At 50.5% G+C, this 24,836-nt stretch overlaps 1 protein-coding gene across 2 annotated transcripts; it reads right to left on the bottom strand.

Annotated features, from left to right (window-relative positions):
• Positions 1–286: 286 nt before the first annotated feature.
• TBC1D20 (TBC1 domain family member 20) lies at positions 287–19,960 on the bottom strand. Of its 2 annotated transcripts, XM_048820820.2 has the most exons (8): positions 19,834–19,960; positions 11,558–11,743; positions 10,252–10,332; positions 8,506–8,692; positions 7,360–7,461; positions 6,089–6,230; positions 5,022–5,206; positions 287–3,843 (listed from the first exon to the last, which is right to left on the bottom strand). In XM_048820820.2, exons 1-8 carry the CDS (start codon positions 19,877–19,879, stop codon positions 3,588–3,590), a joined length of 1,185 nt encoding a protein of 394 aa, XP_048676777.1. In that variant the 5' UTR covers positions 19,880–19,960; the 3' UTR covers positions 287–3,587. The 2 variants fall into 2 exon arrangements, with proteins under 2 accessions (XP_048676777.1, XP_048676775.1); XM_048820818.2 differs by lacking the exon at positions 19,834–19,960 and having other exon boundaries at positions 11,558–11,795.
• Between the last annotated feature and the right edge of the window lie 4,876 nt (positions 19,961–24,836).

Consider the following 24,836-nt stretch of genomic DNA (forward strand, 5'->3'; position numbering starts at 1 on the left):
CCCTGCTCACCCACCCGTTCTCTCGTCCTTTCCCCTTCCTCAGTTCAGAAGTGAACCTGTGGCAAATAGGGAACTAGAAACAATGACGTTCCTTGAGCAGCGACACACCTGAGTTGGTGGCAGAGCTGGAAACAGAACCACTGGGTGACTCACTCACTGCAGAGCAAGGCCAGCTCTAGGCTCAGGGGGAGACAGAAAAACCAATTTGGCACCTCACAAGCTGCAAGCCACGTGCCTGGGCAGACAGAGCCACTAGCCCCGAGGCGCACTCACACTGGGGAAGGTATGTGGTAACCGGGTATTGCTCTTTATTTTACACAGTTCTGTACAAATCAGCATTTACACATGTATACAAGTCTTTGTACAGCATAAACCACCTGAAGAAAACAGTGTCTTTCAGGAGGGGCCATCCCGGCCTCCTCCGTGAAGGTGTAAAAAGAGAATGAAACTGGTACGTTCCTGGAGAGCCCGAGTGCAGTCCAGGGACCCTCAGCCACAGAAGGGTACTGAAGGTCCAGTAACCCCTCCAGGCGGAAATGAGCTTACACATGGGCTGGAAACCACTCTGAGCGTGTAAGCCAGGGGTTCACGCTTAGGTGTGGGAGGTGTTTGACTAAATCCCCAAGCTGTACTGGTTTCTAGCAGCATCTCCAGGCTACCTGCTAGGCCTTTTGATCTGTACACGCAAGGGGAAATCACACTCAGTGCCACAGGAGGTCCCTGCAATGGCACCTTCTGTTGCTTTACTAGGCATACGGAAGGCAAGCAGGGATGTTTGTGTTTTTCCCTCAGGAGTCAGTAAGATCAAGTCTCCTCTTCCCTGCGTGTGCTGGAGGACCAGAGAGCTGGAACAGGCACTCTCGTATCCTGTTAACTGAAGCATGGATAGAGGATTTCAACCTTTAACAAAGATCTTTCCTGCCAACTGCGTCTGGTGCTGGAGCTAGAGATGTTAACAGGAAAAACAATGTTAAAAGTCGACTATAACTCTCAACTACTCATTATTTGCTCCTCGATACTTGTGATATCAATCCTACCAGCTCTCTAGTTGCCCAGCATCTGATAAGCAAAGCAGGTGAGACAAGACCTGAATTTCTAATGTTTAAAAAACAAAAAAAAAAAACAGCAGAAAGATTTTCAGATGGGGGAGGGAACTCCTTTCCGGCTGCCTTTACACAACAGAAAAGGCCACATCCCCCCCCACTGTATTTTAATTGTACAGGTCAGGCAGGATTTGCAGAAGCCCCTGAATTAGGAGTATAAACCCCACTGAATGGGACTTATACTCCCAACTCACTTCAGTGCTTTGGAAAAATCCTCCCACACACTCCCTCTCTTCTTAATTCCCGGCCTGGGCCTATCACAAACCACACCAAGTTAAACACAGGCCAAACGCTGCAGAAGGGCTCATCTCTCTTGGTAGCTATATAGGAAGGTATCTTCTGTTTCAATGAGATCAACTACAAGCATCCAAGGTGCCCCTGATGGAACCAGGGTCCTGGGTTTGTATTTAGGCAAGGAAGGTAAACCATGTGAGAAAATAACCCCTGGGGGAGAGCACCCTCCTCTTCTAGGAGTGGATTTTTATTATTTATTTTTTTTAATAAAGTGCTTCATTTAACAGCTCTTCCCATACCCGCAACTCCATTTATTGCAGAGGATGTCACCAGCAACTTCCCATTGGTTGGGCAGCCCACTCCCATGCAGCCAGAAATTGACAATACCTTTTAAACCTGCAGCATGTTAGAAGACATGCCAGCAAAGGGGAGGAGTGATTGCTTGAGTGGAAACAACCTGATCACTGACTAGCCAGATGTCACTAGAAAGCAAGGTGCCCACAAAGAAGGGCCAACAACAGAAAGGGGAATTGTGCAAATTTCCTTCTTGCTGTTTTGTTTTTGTTTGTTGAATCAAAACATACCACAGACATCAGCAACTGCAGGAGCAAAGGGCAATTTTTTTGCTCAGAGCCCTGCTCCGACCCGATAAAGTTATGCTTGGATACGGTGCACACTGCTATGCTATCTAGGCACTATTATGTCCTTACGCTGCAGTTCTGAATGGCATGGTGCCTTCAGGACAGAGGGCACAGTCAGAGTCCCTCAGATATAAAACTGACTATATTAAGAACTAATAAAAGGCTCCAGATTACTGCAGAGCACAAAGCTTCTAGTCTATTCAGATTTCCTTAACTCTTCAACCAACACCTAATTTCCATGTGTGTAACTGCTGGAAACGGGGGCAGACGGCATTAGGTGGGATGCAGTGGGGGACAGTCAGTCCCCTCAGAAGCTGTGGGGCAGGGTAAGGGCACTTGTGGGAGAGGTTAGCAGCAATGGAGGAGGAGGTAGAGATGTGTAGTGTCTATTGGCTTAGTTTAAGTTAGACAGTACTAGGTGCTTGGAGGTTTTGGGGCTGGGAGGAGGAGAAGCTGGCGGCAAATCTGGTGAGCAGCTGGGCTGTAAGCACCTGGGGTCAATTTCTGGAAAAGTCACTCACCTGCAGCATTTTAAGTGTTGATGTGAAAGTCTGAACAGTTAGTTGGAGAGATTTTAAAGGGGCTTCCAGTGGCAATGGCTTCTGTCCTGCTGCAAGCTACTGTGGGAAGAATCTTTTAGTTTAAAGGCTGTGTTTAAAAGTTAGCAATTGAAATGGCTTCTCTCGGTGTAGTAACACTAGCTGGTATGGCCTGGCAAGTAACTGTTCTCACCTGAGGCAAATAATTCACACTCAGCCCTGTCTCATCTTGCTGAACGGAAAGAACCAACTACGCTTATTACCAGTCAAGTTGGTGTGGCTGGCTGAGAGCTGACCTCTCTCCAGCAGACCAGAAAAAGCCCATGGATGTTCCCTCCTGTAAACATACTAGACTGGGGAGATTAGGACACTAATGTAACTCATGCTGTTAGACAGTGGTGACAACCTTGAACCCTAATGTTGGTCTAGGTGGTCTATTCCCATGACAGGAATTTGCAAAACGGGTCTGCTCTACTAAAACGTTGCCTGCAGAGCAAGAAAAAGATCAGAGTGTTGATAAGTCCACGACTCTTTAGACAGCGGAGTGCTCTGGGGAGGCCAGAAAGGGGTGCCCTGGAACCAGAAAGCTACTTACATCATTCGTCAGGAGTCTAACCTCCCCCAACCCACTGAGTTCCCAGACTGATTGCTAGTGCAGATGTGACCGCTCATCTACCTGAAAATATTTCGTTGTTTCCTTTCCCATTACACTCTGGGGAGACTCTGCAGGTGTCCAGTCAGTGCGTGTGAAACCTGACCAGCCAGGCTGTTCCAGGCATTGCCAGCTCAGGAAGTGTTAGCTTCTAATTCCTCAGAGTAAGAGAGGAGGCGTTTCCTTGCTGCTCAGGGAGGCGAGAACAAGGTGAGCATCCTCACATGGTGAGCACTGCTGCTGGGCCAGTCCCCCCCTGACTCGGAGACAAAGGCAAGTTGCGTTATGGAGGGCAGCAGGACTAGAAAACTCTCTACACCAGTCATTTTTAGACAATCCTTTCAATAAAGGAAACACCGTCCTCTCCTGCTATGGCAAGACGTGATCTTTAAATTGGCAGGGCACCATTCTCCCTCCATCAGGGGAAAATCTGCAGTTCAAACTTGGGTGCCCATTCTAGTGCACTCTTCACCACGGCAAGAGCAGCTGCCCCCAATGCCACCGTGAGCCCCATCACTGCCAGCTTGACAAAGCGGTTGGTCCTTGGTTTTGTCAAGAAGGATTTTGTCCGTTCCTCCACTCGGAGCCGGTCCCTGAAGCGCTGTCGCAGCACAGCGTCTGGTCTCTGCTGGGCTGAAGCCAACTCAAAGTCTTTAAAGGTGGATGCAGCGGTCCTGCAAGTGAAAGAGACCGAATTAAAGAGAAAAGGAGCTGAAGGGGTCCTTCTGCACCCAGACACCCTTAGCCCACAGAAAGCTGCTCTGAGCAGGATGAGCTTCCTCAATATACTCCACCCTGCTGGCTGAATGAGAGCGATGAAGGAGCAGGGGACTGCGGACCTACACTGTCCTAAAAGCAACTAACTGAAGTGCAAAGAGAAATGTTGGTAGAAACACCTGCTCCACAAGATACTCCCAAAGCCAGAGGGATAAAGCCAGAGGGTGAGTGACTGCAAAAGATGGAAACCGGTGTTCTAAAGAGAACCTGAAAGAGACCCTTGGCATGGAAAAGCAGCACTCTGGAGTAGTGAGGGCCTTTCAGCTTTGCTGGTTTGACTAGGCATTAACAGAGCATTGCTAACACTTAGTTCATGGAGGAGAGGTCCATCAATGGCTATGAGCCAGGATGGGCAGGGATGGTGTCCCTAACCTCTGTTGCCGGAAGCTGGGAATGGGCAACAGGGGATGGATCACTTGATGATGACCCTCTGGGGCACCTGGCATTGGCCACAGTCAGAAGACAGGATACTGGGTTAGATGGAGCTTTGGTCTGACCCACTCTGGCCGTTCTTATGTTAGTCAGTCCCTAAGTACTGTTCTGCTGGTGTTCTATCCACCAGCCCCAAGAACAGTCCATCCAACAAACAGTGTATCATCTTAATACCACACTGAAAGCTGAACAAAGCTCTGCCCATTAACCCGACCAAGTGCTATGGGGTTTAGATTTGTGTGGGGACCAAATGGCAGACAGGCGCTTTCGCTTTTGGACCCAGAGACGAGGAATCCCAGCCCACAGAAGGAATGGATCCAGCAGGGAGGGGGCAGCATAAGGGAAGTCCCAAGGGAGCGAGGATGCTGTCACAGAGTTTGTGCAGAAAAGGAAAAGGCAGAGCCTGATGGAATGACCCAATCTGTATGGCTTGGCTTTCTTTTAAAGAGCTGTGACTAGGTGAAATGGAACATTCTGCCTGCCCAGGTCCGAAGCACGAGGATTTAAAGCACATGATCTGATCCTAGTCATACTCCATTCCTGCGAGCACTTTCTGAGATGGACACTGGGCTTCCCTCCTGAACTGCGCCAATGCTGCGTGCTGGGAGTCGCACAGCAAAAATGCACGCCGTCCAGCACTCACCTCTCAACACGCTGCTGTGCTGCCTTCCTGGCAAGCTCTGATGGAGGAAACTGGACAAAGAGATCCCCAGCTCTGCTAATCAGGGTTTCGTAAGGAAGGTCCTGCGGGATCTGGGACAAGAGATGGTGGACGGAAGCCATGTCGCATTCGCAGTCCAGAACCTCCTGCTCCCGATACAACACGATCTGCAAAGGGAAAGAAGCAGCAGCTCAGTGCTCTGGGGTAGGCTGGTGCCCTTTCTGTTTTCATTCACTACTGCTGCCTCTAGGGCCTGGAAGGAACTTGGTCTGCCATGAAAAGGGTCCCTCCACCCCTCAATTCTAATGAATTCCTTGATCCAGCCTGAAGGCGCATATTAGAACATCACATTCTTGAGTGAGGAGACATAGTAAGTTCCCCTAGCTGCACTGAAGCCATGAAAAGCTCCTGCCGGAGGTGCTGTGGCTTTGAGAGCAGTCCAAGACTCCTGAGCCAGGCCCAGTCAGTATCTGAACAAGGCACCCTGGGGTGAAACTGCTTTGGAAGCGACATTTGTTTAGGTGGCACTCAGATAAATGGCACATGGACACAAATCAGAAACCTGCTTGCAACCAAGCCCTTACTGTAAATAATGCCTTGTTAAGTCTCCATCTCAAATTGCAGTGGCAATGCCAAGAAAAAGAATTCCAGTCAGTATTGAACCCAGGGTCTGCCCAACACATTCACTCATTTCTGTAGTATGAAACAATAGGCTTAAGCTTGTTGTATATCCTGCTTCCCTCTTGGCCACACAGTGCAGCCATGACGACTGCCCTGTATGGGAATAGCAGGAAGGTGCATACAGCTAGGATTCTACTCCCAGGATTCAGAGATCAGGGCAGTGGGCAAAGAGAGACATGTGATGTTCTTCACTAAAAACACACTGAACTCACTAAATCCCATTTCCTTGGAAAGGGCCTTAGGTACACCTGACATTCTAGATGGAACAGGGTTAGAAACCAATGCTGAATTCACTAGCCCCATCTGTGTAACTGTTAATGGTACACACTGGTTTCATTCACTTACAAAGTCACAACACTGATACCTACCACAGCAGCAAAGTAAATGGGCATCAGCGGGTGGCATGCCAGGAAGAAGTCATACAATCGCACCACGTGTCGGAAGTCAGCCAGGACATGCCCAAACCAGGTTATGAGCCAACTGAGTGCAAAGATGGTCCCCACTTCAGCACTGTGCAAACAGAAAACACCCAGTTAGACAGCTCATCTGCTACCAGAATCTCCTCTGCCACACCTCTCCAGTGTGGATAAAAGTACCTTCTGGTGATCCCTTAATGGCAGGGGTTCCTCCATTTCTGGTAAGGGATGGGCCATTGACCACCAGTGATGGGAGATTAGGGCCCAGCCCACCACTGTAACTGTGCCTCCCTCCCTCTGACAGACAGATGCTACCACCATGGAAACGCCCAGTACTGCACCACATACACTCAGGTGCATCTTGGAACGTCACATATATCCGAGGATTCCCTCAGTTCCCAGATCACCACCGCGTGAAAGCGGTTCATTCAGAGAGGGGACAGTTCAATCACAAAGGTCGGGAGTTTGACCCTGGAGTCTCTCTTCAGAAGCGTTTTAAAGAGAGTGATGTATGCTGCACTTGTGTATAGCACACTGCACGCTATGAGTTACAAACCCTCCAGCCGGGCTCCCCACTCTGAGATGGACACTGGGCTTCCCTCTGGGAGTCGGCCGTCAACCTCATCACTACAGACATATTGCTTGCACAGTGGACAGCGCAGCCGTGGGTCTAGTGGGCAAGGGACTCTGAACAGAAGTTTGCCATTTCTGCTTTTCCCTGGACAGGTCCCCCCTTTCCCCGATTTCAACCCACCGCCATTTTTGAAAGAGGCCCCAATTATCCTCAGGGCCAATGATAAACTGCAGAAGGCCCCCAGAGGAGATGTCTCACGCCCACAAAACTATACAAACGAGGCAATCAGAACTGACTAATTAGAATTATGTTCCACACCAGCTGCTAATCATTTTGTCATGCAAGCACAGATGACAAGGAGCCAGGGTGGTGATGCCACAGTATGAACCAGCCCTCAAGACACAGTGTAATGGCTTCAGAAGCAAGGGGCAGCAGGGCTGCTGGAAAACCAAGGGCCACAGGGGTTTCCGCATTTATCAGTGGTGGGGCCACCCCTCCATTTTGAGGAAAGCACCGCTGTGCTGTGCAGGCCCTGACCCAGCTGAGCCACACAGTGCCTTGGAATAACACCATGAGAACGGCAGGGCTTGGCTGGGAGCTGCTGCTGAGCCTCTTGAGAAAGGGAAAGGGTTGGTGAACCCTGACATACCTTTGCATGAAGTCATGGAGTTCAGGGTTCACCTGGTCTATAATGGGCATCAGGTAATTTAAAATGTGCTTGGTGTTGTCCATAGTTGGGTCCATAAAATCCCTGTCATGAGACAAACAAAAGCTCCATCAGGCTACAGTGTCATTCCGGTCCCATTCACCACGGCGACTGCACAACACACAGAGCCAATCAGTAGTGAAGACACACTTGCAACCCAGTTGACCCCGGGGTGGGGCTGTCCCTACAACTGCATCTCGGAGCGCTGACCCTGTTGCATTCCACCCCTTCCAGAGGTCCAGTCTCACAACAAGGAGTCAGAAAAGAGCCAGGGACTCTGCCCTAGCACACCCTCTTCCCTGGAACAGCCACCTACCACTAGCAGTAAGAACTAACAGTGGGTCTACACATAACCTTGCACTGAAATTACAGCACTGATTTTATTCACACCTTTGGCTACGTCCGTGCACGCCTGAGTGCAGACAGGCCCAGAGTTAGGAAAATAATGTGAGCACAATCCTAATGCCTTCCCAGTGCCAAGGGTTGTAGCCAACAGCTCCCCAATGGGGGACGGGAGAAGACTCCCTTCAGAACCAGTCCAGAGGCCGACTTCCAGCCTGGCTGACACACACAACTCACTCAGATTCTCCCACGGTACCTGACCGTGCTCACCGCTGACCAGGTCCAGGACAGCCTACTGCACTGCGTGAAAAGTGAGCCATTGTCCTAGGCCACCCTGGGGGAAGCCATGGAAGTGAGAATGGAACAGGTGGTCACATGTGGGGCTATGAAGTGGGTTTTTAATGTACAGAGGCAGTGCATTCCACAATAGAACAACCAGCCCTCACTTCAGCTTTCCCCTCAGCATGGCTCTCTGTGAAGTCATTTGCTATTCACATCATTACCACAGCAGTTTCATAGCACCCCTGGCCTTGTTAGCACTGTCGGCTGAAAGCAGCCAGTCTGTTCATGCTTTGCTTTTCGGGCTTATGGGGCCTTTTTGTTTTCCCTACATTTCCAGACTCTTCCCTATGTGAATGGCAGGTAAGGCTTCTCCACAACATGGGGCTTCTGACAGGGAAGGTGGGCAGGAAGCTCCTCGTCACCCCACTCTGCAGGAGACGTGCCACACGTGCCCAGCTGAAGTACCTGAGGTGGTGGGTCGAAAGCTTTTCCACAAGAGCAGTCGCCAGTCTCTCCCCCACGACCAGCAGAAAAGTGACCACAATGTCATGATAGCCCTGGTAGTAGTGCAGCTGGGGGTTGCGCTGTAAAACCTGCAGGATGATGTCGATCAGTTCTTCCTGGAGCCCTTCCCTCTGCTCATCTGGCATCCCTGTGGGGACAGCAGCAGATGGGCCTAGTGCAACGCTGAGTCAGAGACCTGACAAGGTACCTGCCATGTACTGTGTCAGTCACCCACAGAATCCCAGGAGCAGTCTAACCAGCTCTACCATGCAGAGACAATCTCAATGTCCTGACAACTGTCAACCAACCCTATCTGAGTGTGGGGCATGGTGCCGTGGCCTGAGCATGGGACTAGAAACTAACAACTCCTGGGTTCTAATCCTGGTTCTGGCAACTTCTGCAATGGCCTTTGGCAAGTTGCTTATCCCTTTGTGTTGCAGTTTCGTCATCTGTAAAATGGGAATATTAATATTCGCTTTGCAAGGATGGGGAGGATTTACTAGTGTTTGTAAAACATTTTGAAGGCTAAATTACACTCCATGCTTGTATATGCTGAGGATTTTAATTATTTTTAATATTCCAGAAGTCTGAATTAAACTAATCCACTTTCATGGAAACTGTGCTGGATTTGCAAAGCTCATAGAAGTGATCGCACTGCCCACCTATAGACAGGGTTCTGCCCACTGACAGAAAGCATCTTTGGAACAGAACGCCATGTGTAGAGAAAACTGTATCCACCTTTTGCCAGGACCCATATAAGTAGATACAGTGCCCCACAGCAGAACAAGCTTCACAAAATCCCAAGCAAGGTTTTGACAAGACAAAGATCTCCTTTTTTTGGTCTATTATGAATTCTAAGCATTGTCCGAATATGGCCATTCAAAAGAAATATGGTGTTAGCAGAACCTTGAGCAACAGGGATCTGCATGGTATCCACAATATACTGATGATCTGAATATACTAACTGTTTATACAAAGAAAAAAAGCAGGCAGTGAAAAGCAGTTTCTGCCCAGGAGCAACAAACAGCTGCTCTGCAAAGTCAGGTAACTGCTAGTACAAAAGGGTCTGTAAAGAGCACCAAGCACCAACCAACCATACGAACTAAGGAAAAGCAAGAAGGTTTTGTTATTAAATGTTGAGAGTTGAATAGGTTGGTGCATGACAGTCACTGGAAGGAACACGCTTTAGCAATGATTAAAAAAAACCAAAATCCACATAAATCGTTAGTGAACTCAGGCTCCAAACCCAGATATGTTTCAGCCCAAGATACATGTAGGAAAATGGTAAACCCCTCAATCACCGTACACGACTCTGTTGCATCCTATGAACAACAGCAGAATGGCCAGGGATGGTTATATCTGAGTCAGGCCTCTCTAGATATAGGGTGAGTTATAACTGTACCAGATGGGCTGGCTGAATGAGTCAGCAAGTTAAGGGTGAGAATTTAGTGTAGAAAGAACATGCTGACAAACAGCTGCAGTGCAAGGAAAAGCCTGAGGAAGCCTGCAGCCATATCTGAAATGGGTGTTGTGGCAAACAGATCGAAAAGGCCTTTCCAGAAGACTCCACTTCATTGGGCCCCTGGAGTATTGCTCCTGCAGATCTACTCTGGCCCCAGAAGTGAGATGCATCACACGGAGGTGTGGGGACAGGGAGCTCCTGGTGCACATGGAGCTTCCCTGCTATAAACAGGAAGACCATCTCACCAGGTGGGAAGCGGCGCAGGGATCGCCTCACATCCAGTAACACCTGCTGGTAGTCTTCATTGTCCTCTCGCAGCTCCTTTCCTGATGGAGAAAAAAGAGCATTACAAACCCACCCAGGTCACTGAGTAGCATACAGAGAGCATTAGAGGGAGCTGGTTCAGAGAAGGACCCTGCATAAGTCAAGGACATGAAATTTAGGCTCCAAACTGTTCAAGTCCTCAATTTTAGATCCCCATTTTCACTTGTTACACATGAGTCCAGTACTGCTATACATTCTGGCACTGTCAATACCAATTTATGACATTTCAGTGCCAGAAATCAGGACACTAATTTCCTTGGTACAAACATCTTTTTAAGATCCTTACATCATCATCTTTCTTTGTCTTCGGCATAAGTCTTTGCCACATCACCATGCCACTGGAGTAAGGCAGAATATAGCTCTAAGACATTACATAGGGGTAGAGGCAACACCACACAGTTTAATAAATAGAAATTGAGTGAAATTAAGCATGGGTAGCTAAGATATTTAAAACACCGTAAGTGGAAGAAATCATTAGCGTGCCATAAGCCATGCACGCAGCTGTGTGGAGCTGAACATTAGTCCCCAGTCTCCTGCAGCTCTGCATTTTTAATTCAACCCTAGCTACTCAAGGGCAACCAGGAATGCACACTTTTGAACAGATATTTCCGCTCATAAAAACCCATCTTACACTCTGGGGGCTGTGGAAGTAAAAACCACTGCATATGGAACTCCTCCAGGTCTGTGTGTCACTAGAAAGCAAACTTTCCCTGCCTCAGATGTGACTTACTCTATGTACAAGCTTCAATTTACAGAAATTTGGCTACTGATTCACCCATGCCTAGGACAGGAACCTCCATTTAGTATTCAATAAAGCCAAGCTCCCATTCACGATAAAGGTAATTAAACTAGGTATGTTTGCAACATTGCAGCTTTTTGCTACTGGTTTAACGTGCATTTTGCACGCTAATTATACCAGACCACATCAGCTGTGTTCCAAACACGCTTACTTCAATCAATGTGGCCAAACCGTAAAAGGGCTCTTACAGTGCAATGGAAAAATAAAAAATTCAGCTCGTTCCTGGATCTTCTATTCATATAATTAAATATGTAATGCAGGTGAAACCATGGGAATCATTCCGCGCCACAAGTATGATTCTCAAGCAAGTGCAATGGAAAAGGCATCTCAATTTACATGAAGTTAAAAACAGCACAATTCAAACCCCAAGTATGTACAAAGATCACTAGAGTTTTTCCCAAAGCAGCAAAGAAAGGGCTTCTCAGTACCTGGAGCAGGAGGCAGATCATCTGTCTTCACATTGAGAAGCTTTGGCCATACTTTGCAACGAATCTCATCTGTCAGGAGACCCCCTTCACTGATTGCCATTCGTCTGAGTGCAGCCACATCAATGGGATCGCTGTTCAGGGCCTGATAAATCTCCGCTACTTTCCTTTTCTTCTTGGAATTATACTCTGCAAGAGGAACAAAAAACAAAGTGTCAGGGTTACAGCTATAGTCCAGCATGCAAAACAAAGGCACATGCTCACAGATGCAAAGACCATGTAAAAAAATTGATCGAAAAAACATCTTGTGTCACCCCGGCTAGAGATGGGAGAGGCACAGGAGATAATTCACTCTGCTTCCCCTGCAAGGGCAGATTATGTGTGACCTATTATCAATGGATACCAAGAATCTTCACCAAAGGCCAAGCACAACAATGGCACTTTCACCACTTAAAGTGCCAAGTCCGCTACCCTGCTACCGGCTCCGCAGGTCCTTCACACCCTGTGAGATCTCACTGGAATATGTGCCACTGTGCTTCAGATGACATATGCCTTCCGAAGTGTCAGAGAAGCAATCACCAGTGTTCTACAGGGTCCCTTGTCCTTCCGTTCTAACACGACCTCAACAGAACTGCCATTGCACCTGATCCAGTAGTTACTATTCAAAGCCACTTGGCATCCAGTGCCGGGATGGCTCACCGTCCAGCTGAGGCGTTGAGGGTTTCATAAGATGGGTACTCTGCGGTCCTACTGTCTGGCAGCTAGACTCTAGTATTGTTGAGCTGAGCTTACCCCAAATCAGTACCGAGAAATATCACGTAACTGAACATTTCCCCAATGCTGCCATATGTGCACAGGAGTATTCACATTAGAATTATACTCACTTTCCATACAGATCACACCGACCCAGCCCTCCGGAGCGTGGGGAGGATTTGTCAATTAATATTTGTAAAGTGATATGTCAGGGCTAAGTACTATCAAGCAAATATACCATGATGCCTTTATAGGACATTTGATTTTTAGGGACATCAGGTGGGGAAAAGAATGACACACACAATGCACGTAGTGAACTGCTTATTAACAAATTAAAGGCATTATACAGGATACAGAAATATTTCCTTAGAGCAGATTCCAGCGTGGCCATATTTGCAGCGGGTTACTTGCCAGCACTGTGCTCTACGTGAAAAACAGAAACGCAGCTGAGAACCAGCTGATTTCCATACCCTTTGGCAGCAAAATCCTTCAGTATGTCTGAAGGTTTTGGTTGACAGCCATAGTTCCAATGAGTAAAATGAGAGAGCACATCTAGCCTGCCTTCAAAAGCTTTTCCAACAAGATCATGTTTGTGTGGCTTCCAGTCTAAATGCCACTCTCACCATCCATTATATAGCCCTTTTGATTTGGACTGCATTAATTTGGTACTAAGTCAGTCTGGATGAGATTTTTTGAGGGGGTAGGGGAGCGGGGAAGGAATGGACTAAAACTGGCCTAATGGAGAAAATTGTTGGTTTTCCCACCACACTTTCACTCACTGTAGTTTACAGCAGCCCTTTGAATATTTGATATCAGAAGCGTGTTTCCTCCCCACTGCTCTTGCACACTTGTCTGCTATGAGCGAGTTGCTCCTGAGTGCTCAGTTTATAGCGTTATGTTCTGAAGTGTCTGAATGAGAGAAATGGACAGGATGACAGGCTTTGCAAACACCTACAAACAAGTCAGTAGCTCAAGTGGTGGATGGTACCCATCTAAACAGCATCCCTTTCAAAACTCATTGTGTATAGCTTGTTTTTCAATCAAGATGCAGTTCTGTTTAGTTTTTGAGAGGTCTGTAGCTCCCCTGTAAGGAACAAGTCACCTGATGCCAGTAAACAGAGAAAGTTATCAAAACCTCACCCAGTAATTCTACTATCCCTGTATTTCCTTTCTCCTCCCCGCTGCACACCAAGGTGTTAGTAAAAAGAAAAGGAGAACCTGTGGCACCTTAGAGACTAACCAATTTATTTAAGCATAAGCTTTCGTAAGCTACAGCTCACTTCATCGGATGCAAGCTTATGCTCAAATAAATTGGTTAGTCTCTAAGGTGCCACAAGTACTCCTTTTCTTTTTGAGAATACAGACTAACACGGCTGTTACTCTGCAAGGTGTTAGTGTGTGAACAGAAGTTACCTCCTTTCTACTCAGCTACTGCCTACTGAAGTCAAGCTTAAATGTCAACACTGGGCTTGCACATAGTGAATGAATCAGGAAGGAGGAGAGAAAACTTATAAAAAAGAAAGCTCAAAGAATTTAGGAAGCAACACCCAGGAAAGAAAATATATGCTGCACTGACCTCCCCAACAGTAAATTATTTTTAAACTCTTGTCTGAGAGAAATGTGCAGCCAAAGGGATGAGGTAGGTTTTGCTATACAAGTAATTCCAGGTCCTCCATAAAATAAGGCTCAGCTGGCTGGTTTAAGTGGATTTTGTTTATGTCCAGGACTAAAGATGGAGCTCAGAGCCTGGGACTGGTGCTCTTTTACACAGTTGTACAAATAGAAAGCTAAATAAATAAATAAATCAAAGATGCCGATGATCACCTAGGCTGCTAAAGAGCTATATAGAGATGGTTACATGTACCAGTGTCTGATTTCAGTAATTATGCTGAGAGAACTCTACAATTCCAATGGTACGCGGAAACAGAAAGCATTGGCACCGCACTGAAAATATTTAACACCAAGATAACACTTTGTAAAGATTGCAGCACTCCTATGATGGCAGCAAGTATTCTCTCATTTTACAGATGAGGAAATTGAGGCTCAAAGACTTCTAAGGGAATTGTCCATTGCTGCACGGGGAATGGAACTTCCAGCTCTACGTTCAAGCCACAGTCACTGAGCCCGTTAATCTCTCAGGCAACGGAAGAACAATTATATTCTGCTTGTCAAGACACAAAACTAAGACTGCCCTATTTGACTTGCCTTTTCCCCTAAGTAGTCACTGGTTTCAGAGTAGCAGCCGTGTTAGTCTGTATCCGCAAAAAGAACAGGAGGTCTTGTGGCACCTTAGAGACTAACCCATTTATTAGAGCATAAGCTTTTGTGGGCTACAGCTCACTTCATCGGATGCGTAGAATGGATTCTAAGGTGCCACAAGTACTCCTGTTCTTTTTTTAAGTAGTCATTGGGATTACTCGTGCTTAAAGGTAAGCATGTGCACATTTGCAGGACTGGGGCCAATGTCACAAATAAGAAGTGGATGGGAATCTGGGAGGCAGTGACCATGAGTTGGTTGAGTTCAGGATCCTGACACAGGGAAGAAAGGTAAGCAGCACGATACGGACCCTGGACTTCAGGAAAGCAGACTTCGACTCCCTCAGGGAACGGATGGGTAGGATCCCCTGGGGGACTAACTTGAAGGGGAAAGGAGTCCAGGAGAGCTGGCTGTATTTCAAGGAATCCCTGTTGAGGTTACAGGGACAAACCATCCCAATGAGTCGAAAGAATAGTAAATATGGCAGGCGACCAGCTTGGCTTAATGGTGAAATCTTAGCGGATCTTAAACATAAAAAAGAAGCTTACAAGAAGTGGAAGGTTGGACATATGACCAGGGAAGAGTATAAAAATATTGCTCGGGCATGTAGGAATGTTATCAGGAGGGCCAAATCGCACCTGGAGCTGCAGCTAGCCAGAGATGTCAAGAGTAACAAGAAGGGTTTCTTCAGGTATGTTGGCAACAAGAAGAAAGCCAAGGAATGTGTGGGCCCCTTACTGAATGAGGGAGGCAAACTAGTGACAGAGGATGTGGAAAAAGCTAATGTACTCAATGCTTTTTTTGCCTCTGTTTTCACTAACAAGGTCAGCTCCCAGACTGCTACGCTGGGCAACACAAAATGGGGAAGAGATGGACAGCCCTCTGTGGAGATAGAGGTGGTTAGGGACTATTTAGAAAAGCTGGACGTGCACAAGTCCATGGGGACGGACGAGTTGCATCCGAGAGTGCTGAAGGAACTGGCGGCTGTGATTGCAGAGCCATTGGCCATTATCTTTGAAAACTCGTGGCGAACCGGGGAAGTCCCGGATGACTGGAAAAAGGCTAATGTAGTGCCAATCTTTAAAAAAGGGAAGAAGGAGGATCCTGGGAACTACAGGCCAGTCAGCCTCACTTCAGTCCCTGGAAAAATCATGGAGCAGGTCCTCAAAGAATCAATCCTGAAGCACTTGCATGAGAGGAAAGTGATCAAGAACAGCCAGCATGGATTCACCAAGGGAAGGTCATGCCTGACTAATCTAATCGCCTTCTATGATGAGATTACTGGTTCTGTGGATGAAGGGAAAGCAGTGGATGTATTGTTTCTTGACTTTAGCAAAGCTTTTGACACGGTCTCCCACAGTATTCTTGTCAGCAAGTTAAGGAAGTATGGGCTGGATGAATGCACTACAAGGTGGGTAGAAAGCTGGCTAGATTGTCGGGCTCAACGGGTAGTGATCAATGGCTCCATGTCTAGTTGGCAGCCGGTATCAAGTGGAGTGCCCCAAGGGTCGGTCCTGGGGCTGGTTTTGTTCAATATCTTCATAAATGATCTGGAGGATGGTGTGGATTGCACTCTCAGCAAATTTGCGGATGATACTAAACTGGGAGGAGTGGTAGATACGCTGGAGGGGAGGGATAGGATACAGAAGGACCTAGACAAATTGGAGGATTGGGCCAAAAGAAATCTGATGAGGTTCAATAAGGATAAGTGCAGGGTCCTGCACTTAGGACGGAAGAACCCAATGCACAACTACAGACTAGGGACCGAATGGCTAGGCAGCAGTTCTGCGGAAAAGGACCTAGGGGTGACAGTGGACGAGAAGCTGGATATGAGTCAGCAGTGTGCCCTTGTTGCCAAGAAGGCCAATGGCATTTTGGGATGTATAAGTAGGGGCATAGCGAGCAGATCGAGGGACGTGATCGTTCCCCTCTATTCGACATTGGTGAGGCCTCATCTGGAGTACTGTGTCCAGTTTTGGGCCCCACACTTCAAGAAGGATGTGGATAAATTGGAGAGAGTCCAGCGAAGGGCAACAAAAATGATTAGGGGTCTGGAACACATGAGTTATGAGGAGAGGCTGAGGGAGCTGGGATTGTTTAGCCTGCAGAAGAGAAGAATGAGGGGGGATTTGATAGCTGCTTTCAACTACCTGAAAGGGGGTTCCAAAGAGGATGGCTCTAGACTGTTCTCAATGGTAGCAGATGACAGAACGAGGAGTAATGGTCTCAAGCTGCAGTGGGGGAGGTTTAGATTGGATATTAGGAAAAACTTTTTCACTAAGAGGGTGGTGAAACACTGGAATGCGTTACCTAGGGAGGTGGTAGAATCTCCTTCCTTAGAGGTTTTTAAGGTCAGGCTTGACAAAGCCCTGGCTGGGATGATTTAACTGGGAATTGGTCCTGCTTTGAGCAGGGGGTTGGACTAGATGACCTTCTGGGGTCCCTTCCAACCCTTATATTCTATGATTCTATAAGAGAGTGGGTGTATTTGTATTTCCGAAGCACACCTGATTAGGGCTCTATGGCGGTAGTTGGTGCACAAACACAAGAAACAGTGCCCCCAAGAGCCCGGTTCAAGGGAAACAAAAGGTAACACACAACAGGAAGGGAGGGGGATGAATGGCCGAAGGTAGCAGGACTGAAACCACACACTTACACCATCTGGGTTACTTTTTATAAATACTCTTGGAGGGTAACAAACCCTTTGCCTGTGTGTCATCAGTGGTCTGAACCCAGGCCGGGCTAGGGAGGGGGTGGGTGCGGGGCCGGGCGAGGCAGCAGGGGCCAGGCTGGGTTCGGTGCGGGGGCCGGGTCGGACGAGGCAGCAGGGGCCGGTTTAGGGGGTGGGTGCGGGGCCGGGCTCGGTGCGGGGGGTGGGTGTGGCACCGGGCGAGGCAGCGGGGGCCAGGGCTAGGTGTGGGGCCAGGCCAGGTGCGGGACTAGGAACGGGGGCGGGGCCGGGCAAGGCAGCGGGGGCTGGGTTGGGGCCGGGAGAGGCAGTGGGGGCGGGGTGGGTGCGGGGCTGGGGCCGGGCTAGATGCGGGGGCGGGAGAGGCAGCGGGGATGGGGTGGGTGCGGGCCCAGGCTCAGTGCGGGAGGTGGGTGCAGGGCCGGGAGAGGGAGCAGGTGCGGGGGGTGGGTGCGGGGCCGGGCAGTGGGGGTTCGGTGCAGGACTGAGCTTGGTGCGGGGGGGTGGGGGCGGGAGAGGCAGCGGGGGCGGGGTGGGTGGGGGGCCGGGCTTGGTGCGGGGGCTGGGCTGGGGGCTAGGTGCGGGGCGGGGTCAGGCAGTGGGGGCGGGACTTAGGAGCAGGGGCAGGGCTGGGCGAGGCAGTGGGGGCCGGGCCGGGGCCGGGAGAGGGAGCAGGGCCGGGGTGGGTGCGGAGCCAGGGCCGGCCGGGTCGGGGTGGGTGCGGGGCCAGGCAGTGGGGGCTCGGTGCGGGGGCGGGAGAGGCAGCGGGGGTGGGGTGGGTGCGGACCCAGGCTCGGTGCGGGGGGTGGGTGCGGGGCCGAGAGAGGGAGTAGGTGCAGGGGGTGGGTGCCAGGCTGGGCAGCGGGGGCCAGGCCGGGGGTGGGTGCGGGGCCAGGCAGTAGGGGCTCGGGGCGGGGCCGGTGGGGGCGGGGCCGGGCTCGGGGCGGGGCCCGGACAGGCAGTGGGGGGTGGGGTGGGGTTCGTGCGGGGCCAGGGCCGGCGAGGCAGCAGGGGCCGGGTTACGGGGTGGGTGCGGGGGCGCAAGAGGCGGCGGGGCCAGGGCCGGGCCGGGCTCGGTGCGGGGGCGGGGCCAGGGCCGGGCTCGCTGCGGGGGGTGGGGGTGCGGGGCCAGGGCCGGGCCGGGCGGTGGGGGCGGGGCCGGGCTCGGTGCGGGGGGTGGGTGCGCGGCCAGGGCTGGGCTCGGCAGCGGGGACCGGGCTCGGTGCGGGGGCGGGAGAGGCAGCGGGGGTGGGGTGGGTGCGGACCCAGGCTCGGTGCGGGGGGTGGGTGCGGGGCCGAGAGAGGGAGTAGGTGCGGGGGGTGGGTGCCAGGCTGGGCAGCGGGGGCCAGGCCGGGGGGTGGGTGCGGGGCCAGGGCCAGGGCCGGGCCGGGGGGTGGGTGCGGGGCCGGGCTCGGTGCGGGGGGGTTGGGTGCGGGGCCAGGGCCGGGCTCGGTGCGGGTGTGGGGGGGTGCGGGGCCAGGGCCGGGCCGGGGGGTGGGGGCCGGGCCGGGCTCGGTGCGGGGGGGTTGGGTGCGGGGCCGGGGCCGGGCTCGGCAGCGGGGGCCGGGCCGGGCCCGGTGGGGGTGGGGCCAGGACCGGGCTCGGTGCGGGGGGGGGGGTGCGGGGCCAGGGCCGGGCCGGGGGCGGGGCCGGGCTCGGTGCGGGGGGGGGGGGTGCGGGGCCAGGGCCGGGCCGGGGGGTGGGGGCGGGGCCGGGCTCGGTGTGGGGGGGTTGGGTGCGGGGCCGGGGCCGGGCTCGGCAGCGGGGGCCGGGCCGGGGCCGGGCTCGGTGCGGGGGGGGTGGGGGCGGGGCCAGGACCGGGCTCGGTGCGGGGGGGGGGTGCGGGGCCGGGGCCAGGGCCGGGCCGGGGGGTGGGGGTGCGGGGCCAGGGCAGGGCAGGGCCGGGCCGGGCCGGGGGCCGGGCTCGGTGCGGGGGGGGGGTGCGGGGCCGGGCTCGGCAGCGGGGGCCGGGCCGGGGCCGGGCTCGGTGCGGGGGGGGTGGGGGCGGGGCCAGGACCGGGCTCGGTGGGGGCGGGGCCAGGACCGGGCTCGGTGCGGGGGGGGGGGTGCGGGGCCGGGGCCAGGGCAGGGCAGGGCAGGGCCGGGCCGGGGGCCGGGCTCGGTGCGGGGGGGGGGTGCGGGGCCGGGGCCGGGGCCAGGGCCAGGGCCGGGCCGGGGGGTGGGGGTGCGGGGCCAGGGCAGGGCAGGGCAGGGCCGGGCCGGGGGCCGGGCTCGGTGCGGGGGGGGGGTGCGGGGCCGGGCTCGGCAGCGGGGGCCGGGCCGGGGCCGGGCTCGGTGCGGGGGGGGTGGGGGCGGGGCCAGGACCGGGCTCGGTGCGGGGGGGGGGGGTGCGGGGCCGGGCTCGGCAGCGCGGGCCGGGGCCGGGCTCGGTGCGGGGGGGGTGACGGCCGGGCCCCCCGAGCGGCGCCCGGCACGGCGGGGGAGAAGGGCCGCTGAGGCGCGAGCGGGGCCCGGCCCGAGCGCGGGAGCAGCTGGGACACGGGGGCTCCGGAGGGGCGGGGCCTGCAGACACCCTCCCCGCAGGCCGCGGCCGCGCGCGGGGCCCAGCCCCCCCGTACCGTGCGGCGCGGTACCGTCCGGCGGCGGCCTGCGCAGCAGGGACATGGTCTCCGGGCGCCGAAGCGCATCCCGGGCGGGCGGGGCCCGGCTCCGCTTCCTCTGCTAGCTCCGCCCACCGCGGCGCGCGCCCTGCCACGTCACCGCGCCGAGCGCGTGCGCCTGAGGCTCCCGTCCTACGGCCCGGGCGGAAGAGGCCAGTAGAAGCCGCTGCGCCTGCGCCTCTGAGTGACACAGCTTCCGGAGCGTCCTGGCGCGTGCGCGCTCTCTCGCGCTTGCTGCACGGGGCAGGGGCGGCCGCCAGCCCTGCCAGCAAATCGGTGCAGGGCGCGGGGCCGTTCCTGCACCGCACGTGGGGGGCTGGGTGCAACCGCGTCAGACCTCAAAGCAAACCGGTGCAAACCTGTCCCTCCTCCCCCTGCAAACTCGCTCCCGTCCTTACGCGGAGCCGCGGGGGGACGGAACCTGGTGAGCGCAACCTGCCCCTGCCCAATTTTCTGCGCTGAGAACTTGCCCTGGGTAAAGGATAAACCAAGGCTGCACCCGGGGAAAACACGCACTGGCCAGCCAGTAAAGCGACTGGGAACGACTAGAAAGATGCAGAGGTAGCTTGCACTAGGTGGTAGAATGGGGACACGTACAAAGCTAGCACTTGTGTCCCAGAGCTAGGGAGGTCTACCTGTGGATAGAAAAGGAGGACGTGTGGCACCTTAGAGACTAACAAATTTATTGGAGCATAAGCTTTCGTGGGCTACAGCTCGCTTCATCGGATGCATTCAGGGGATAGTGCCACAGGCATCGAGTTATCTAGGGAGTTAGTAATCCTAGTGCATAAAACAAAATTTTCTACAGGAGCCTTTGTGGTGTGGAGCAGGCTTGAATAAAAGCTCTTCATATAAGAAACATGAGGGGCAGGTAGTCAAATACACAAGGAAGCCCATGTCCTGAAAAAGCCCTTGGTCTAGGCTAGATGAGTAATGAAAATCAGATTTTAGGAGGCAAGAACAGTACACAAAACTAAAACAGACCAAATCAGTTACACTATATGACAATCAGCTTGACCTCCTTGAAATCAGTCAGTACAGTTGATTTACTCTGGGTATGTAGATGACAGACATGAAGCTGGTGTGTATCAATCAATGTTAATGGTGAATGATGTAGGATAGCCCGACTTGATTATGTAAAGAGTTGTCACTTTGGATGGGCTAGCACCAGCAGGAAAGTGAATTTGTGTGTGTGGGGGGGTGGAGGGTGAGAAAACCTGGATTTGTGCTGGAAATGGCCCACCTGTTGATCACTTTAGATAAGCTATTACCAGCAGGACAGTGGGGTGGGAGGAGGTATTGTTTCATATTCTGTGTGTGTATATAAAGTCTGCTGCAGTTTCCACGGTATACATCTGATGAAGTGAGCTGTAGCTCACGAAAGCTCATGCTCAAATAAATTGGTTAGTCTCTAAGGTGCCACAAGTACTCCTTTTCTTTTTGCAAATACAGACTAACACGGCTGTTCCTCTGAAACCTGATGTAGGACAGGCACTTAGGCTATAGAACTCAGTCAATGAAACAAGTGTCACTCACTTTCATGTTAAATTCTCCAGCCCAACACTCAAACAATGTTAACAACCATCCAGAGAAGGGAAAAGATGCTTTTTATGATTTGTCACAGGATGTGTTAGACACTTATGTTTTGGGATCTTGGTTACGGATAATTTTAACACACAGGGTGGACGTAACAATAATGGGTTAGATTAAGTTATGGGCACATACAGCAGGGGTGTAGAGATGAAGTGAAATGGTGAATGAGTAGCAGAAATTCATATTGAACAACCTAGTGACAGATGGAACAATATTCCCTCAAAGAAATTCATAAAGTGACAGCACCCCAGAAGGTACTATGAAGGATGAGGTAGATCACACCTGCATTTCAAAGAAATTCTAGTTTATTGGCAGACAGAGAGGAACAGATGGGGGCAGTAGCCATAACCTTAGTATCATTAAATTCAAGTTCAAGTTAAAGAGGATGAAGAAGGTTAGAAGACAGCACACTATTAAAAGACTCCGACACTAAGTACAGTTCAGTTTGTTGAAATCAGTTTTCAGTTTATTGTAGTAGAGTCAACTGAAGAAAATCAAGACCGATGCTCTGCAGGAATACATCAGACTGTACTACCTAGAAACGGCAAAGACAGTCCTAACAGCAACAGAATCTAGAAGCGGACAAATGGATTAATGGAAAAGAAACTAAAGCAAAATCTCTTAAATGCTAAGACAAGACATGAGCAAGTGGAAGAGGAGAGCTCTAGCCAGAGAGATAAAAAGGAGTGCTAGAGCAGATAAAAGGGCATATACTGATAAAACAGGTCAAGAGGCTGACCATGCTAGCCAAAGAGTGACCTTACAACCTTGTATAAGGATCAAATATCAAAGGAAACTTTAGCAATAGTGGAAGCCCTATTAAAGATGCAAATAGAAAAGATTTCTAGTGCAGAAGAACAAAGGAAAAGATGGGAAAAACATTTTCAGGCTGTTTTAAACAGACCAAGACCAAACAAAATTACTAGACATTCGTGACAAAGACCTACCATCCAAGTTTGGTATCAGTTTAGGAGATATTACAGTGTATGTTAGAAAAGCCATCAGTAACCTTAAAAGTGGCAAAGCACCTGGAGAGGATACTACTGGAAAGACACTTAAAGCAAGTGTTGAAACAGCCCGCAGACTTTCCTGGGGTTTTGGGATAAAATATGGATAGAAGAAAAGAATCCATTCCAGTGAAAGAAGCCTTTTAGTAAAATTGCCAAAGAAAGGTGACCTTATCAACTGCCATAGCTGGAGAGGAATTACTCAGTGCCTAGGAAATAATGCATCCTGGAATGTATCAAGAAGCAAATACATCTCCAACTTAACCTGCTTGTTCCTCTCTTTCATTGAGATCATGTGCAGACCATATTGTTATTCTCAGAACAAAGTATGGAGTGGCAAGCACCCTGTGTAAGTTTTATTGATTGCACACAGAAACAGCCTTTGTAAAATTATGTATGCTATGGAATACCAGCAAAAGTAATTTGAATAATTAAGGATCTATATGAAAAAAAGAACAGGAGTACTTGTGGCACCTTAGAGACTAACAAATTTATCAGAGCATAAGCTTTCATGGGCTACAGCCCACTTCATCGGATGCAAAAGGATCTATAGGATAATTCTGAACATGTAGCCAGAGATGGTGACAATAGCCAATAGTTTGCACCAACAACTGGAGTAAGGCAAGGGTGTATTATGACCTCACTATTGTTTGCATTCATCATTTGCTATGTCATGAGGAAAGTAACCACAGAAGGCAACCAAGGAATTTTATGGACAAATGATCACAACTGGATGACTTTTTTGTGATGACGTCGTCTTGCTTAGTTCAACGCATAATTTAATGGAAGAAAACATCATGCTTTTGGCACACACAACAAAAGATGTATGTTCATTAACAGGAAGACAAAATATATGACTACTAATATCCTCAAAGCATCCATGAGAGTAAAAGTAGTAAGTCACTTTACCTTCCCAGGGAAGAGATGTGCAATGTTGGTGACACCATGGTAAATGTCAAGCAATGAATATCAAAAGCAAACAACTTTCATAAACTTGGAGATTTGGAAAAATGGCAAGATTGGCACCAACAAAAATACAAATATTTAACACCAGCATCAAGTCTGTCCTTTATGGAGCAGAGTCATGGAAATCTAAAAAAATCGTAAGATTACTTCATTCCAAAGTAAATGCCTGTGAAAGTTCAGAGTTTCTTGGAAAGAGTTTCTGCAACATCAGAAGTTTTAAGGAGAGCAAACCAACCTAAAGCATCAAATATGGTAAGATGACAAAGATGATCACATTTAGGACATCCTTTACTTGATGTGGAAGTCATATTGGTGGCATCCTTCAAGTCCACATGGATGCCACCTGGGAAGAGACAGAGGGTGACCCAGAGAAACATGGAGAACAGAGAAAGAAGCCAAATCCATCAACTGACACTCAGAAAGGCTCCTCTCTCCAGTGCAAACGAAGATGAAAATAAGCAAATTGACCACCAATGAGACTGGTCACTCAATAACAGACCTAAAAGTGGCAATTCTTCAACAAAAAAACTTCAAAAACAGACTCCAACCTGAAACTGCAGAACTGGAATTAAATTTGCAAACTGGACACCATCACATTAGGCCTGAATAAAGACTGGGAGTGGCTGGGTCATTACAAGACCTAAACCTAATTTCCCGCATACTAATCTCCCCCTACTGTTACTCATACCTTCTTGTCAACTGTTTGAAATGGGCCACTCTCATTACCACTACAAAAGTTTTTCCTCCTTTGGTATCCTACTGTAAATTGAATTGTCTTGTTAGACTGACCTCACACTTGGTAAGGCAACTCCCATCTTTTAATGTATTTATACCTGTTCTTGTATTTTCCACTCCATGCATCTGATGAAGTGGGTTCTAGCCCATGAAAGCTTATGCCCAAATAAATTTGTTAGTCTCTAAGGTGCCACAAGGACTCCTCGTCATTTGTACCAAAACAGATATCACAAGTAGTTGTACTAAGATCTTGTCTGAGAGACCATTATAGCAGAGCTAGCCAGAATTATTTTACTTCTAATTTGCTTTATTTTTCCCTCCCTTCTCACATTTTTCCTCTCTACATTTCAGGCCTAGTTTAATAGTATCATGTATTTACATAGCACCTCATCCACTACCACCACTTTACAAAAAATGATAGGGAGTTCTTGCAGGTATGGACTTTCTTCAGTGTGTATTTGTACAGCTTCTGGCACAATGAGGCCCTGATCCTCACTGGGGCTTCTTGGTGTTAAAGACAACTTGGAGATTGCATCACTTGCCATTTAAATGCATCCACCTCTAGGTTGTAATGTGGCAACTATTTAGCAGCAGAGCAGTAGTTTAGGCCAGGAATTAAATACCAGATCACCAGAAGCTCAACATTTGCTTTGCAAGACA

The sequence above is a fragment of the Caretta caretta genome, chromosome 13 (assembly GCF_965140235.1).
Source record: "Caretta caretta isolate rCarCar2 chromosome 13, rCarCar1.hap1, whole genome shotgun sequence".
In the NCBI taxonomy this organism is placed as follows: Eukaryota; Metazoa; Chordata; order Testudines; family Cheloniidae; genus Caretta; species Caretta caretta.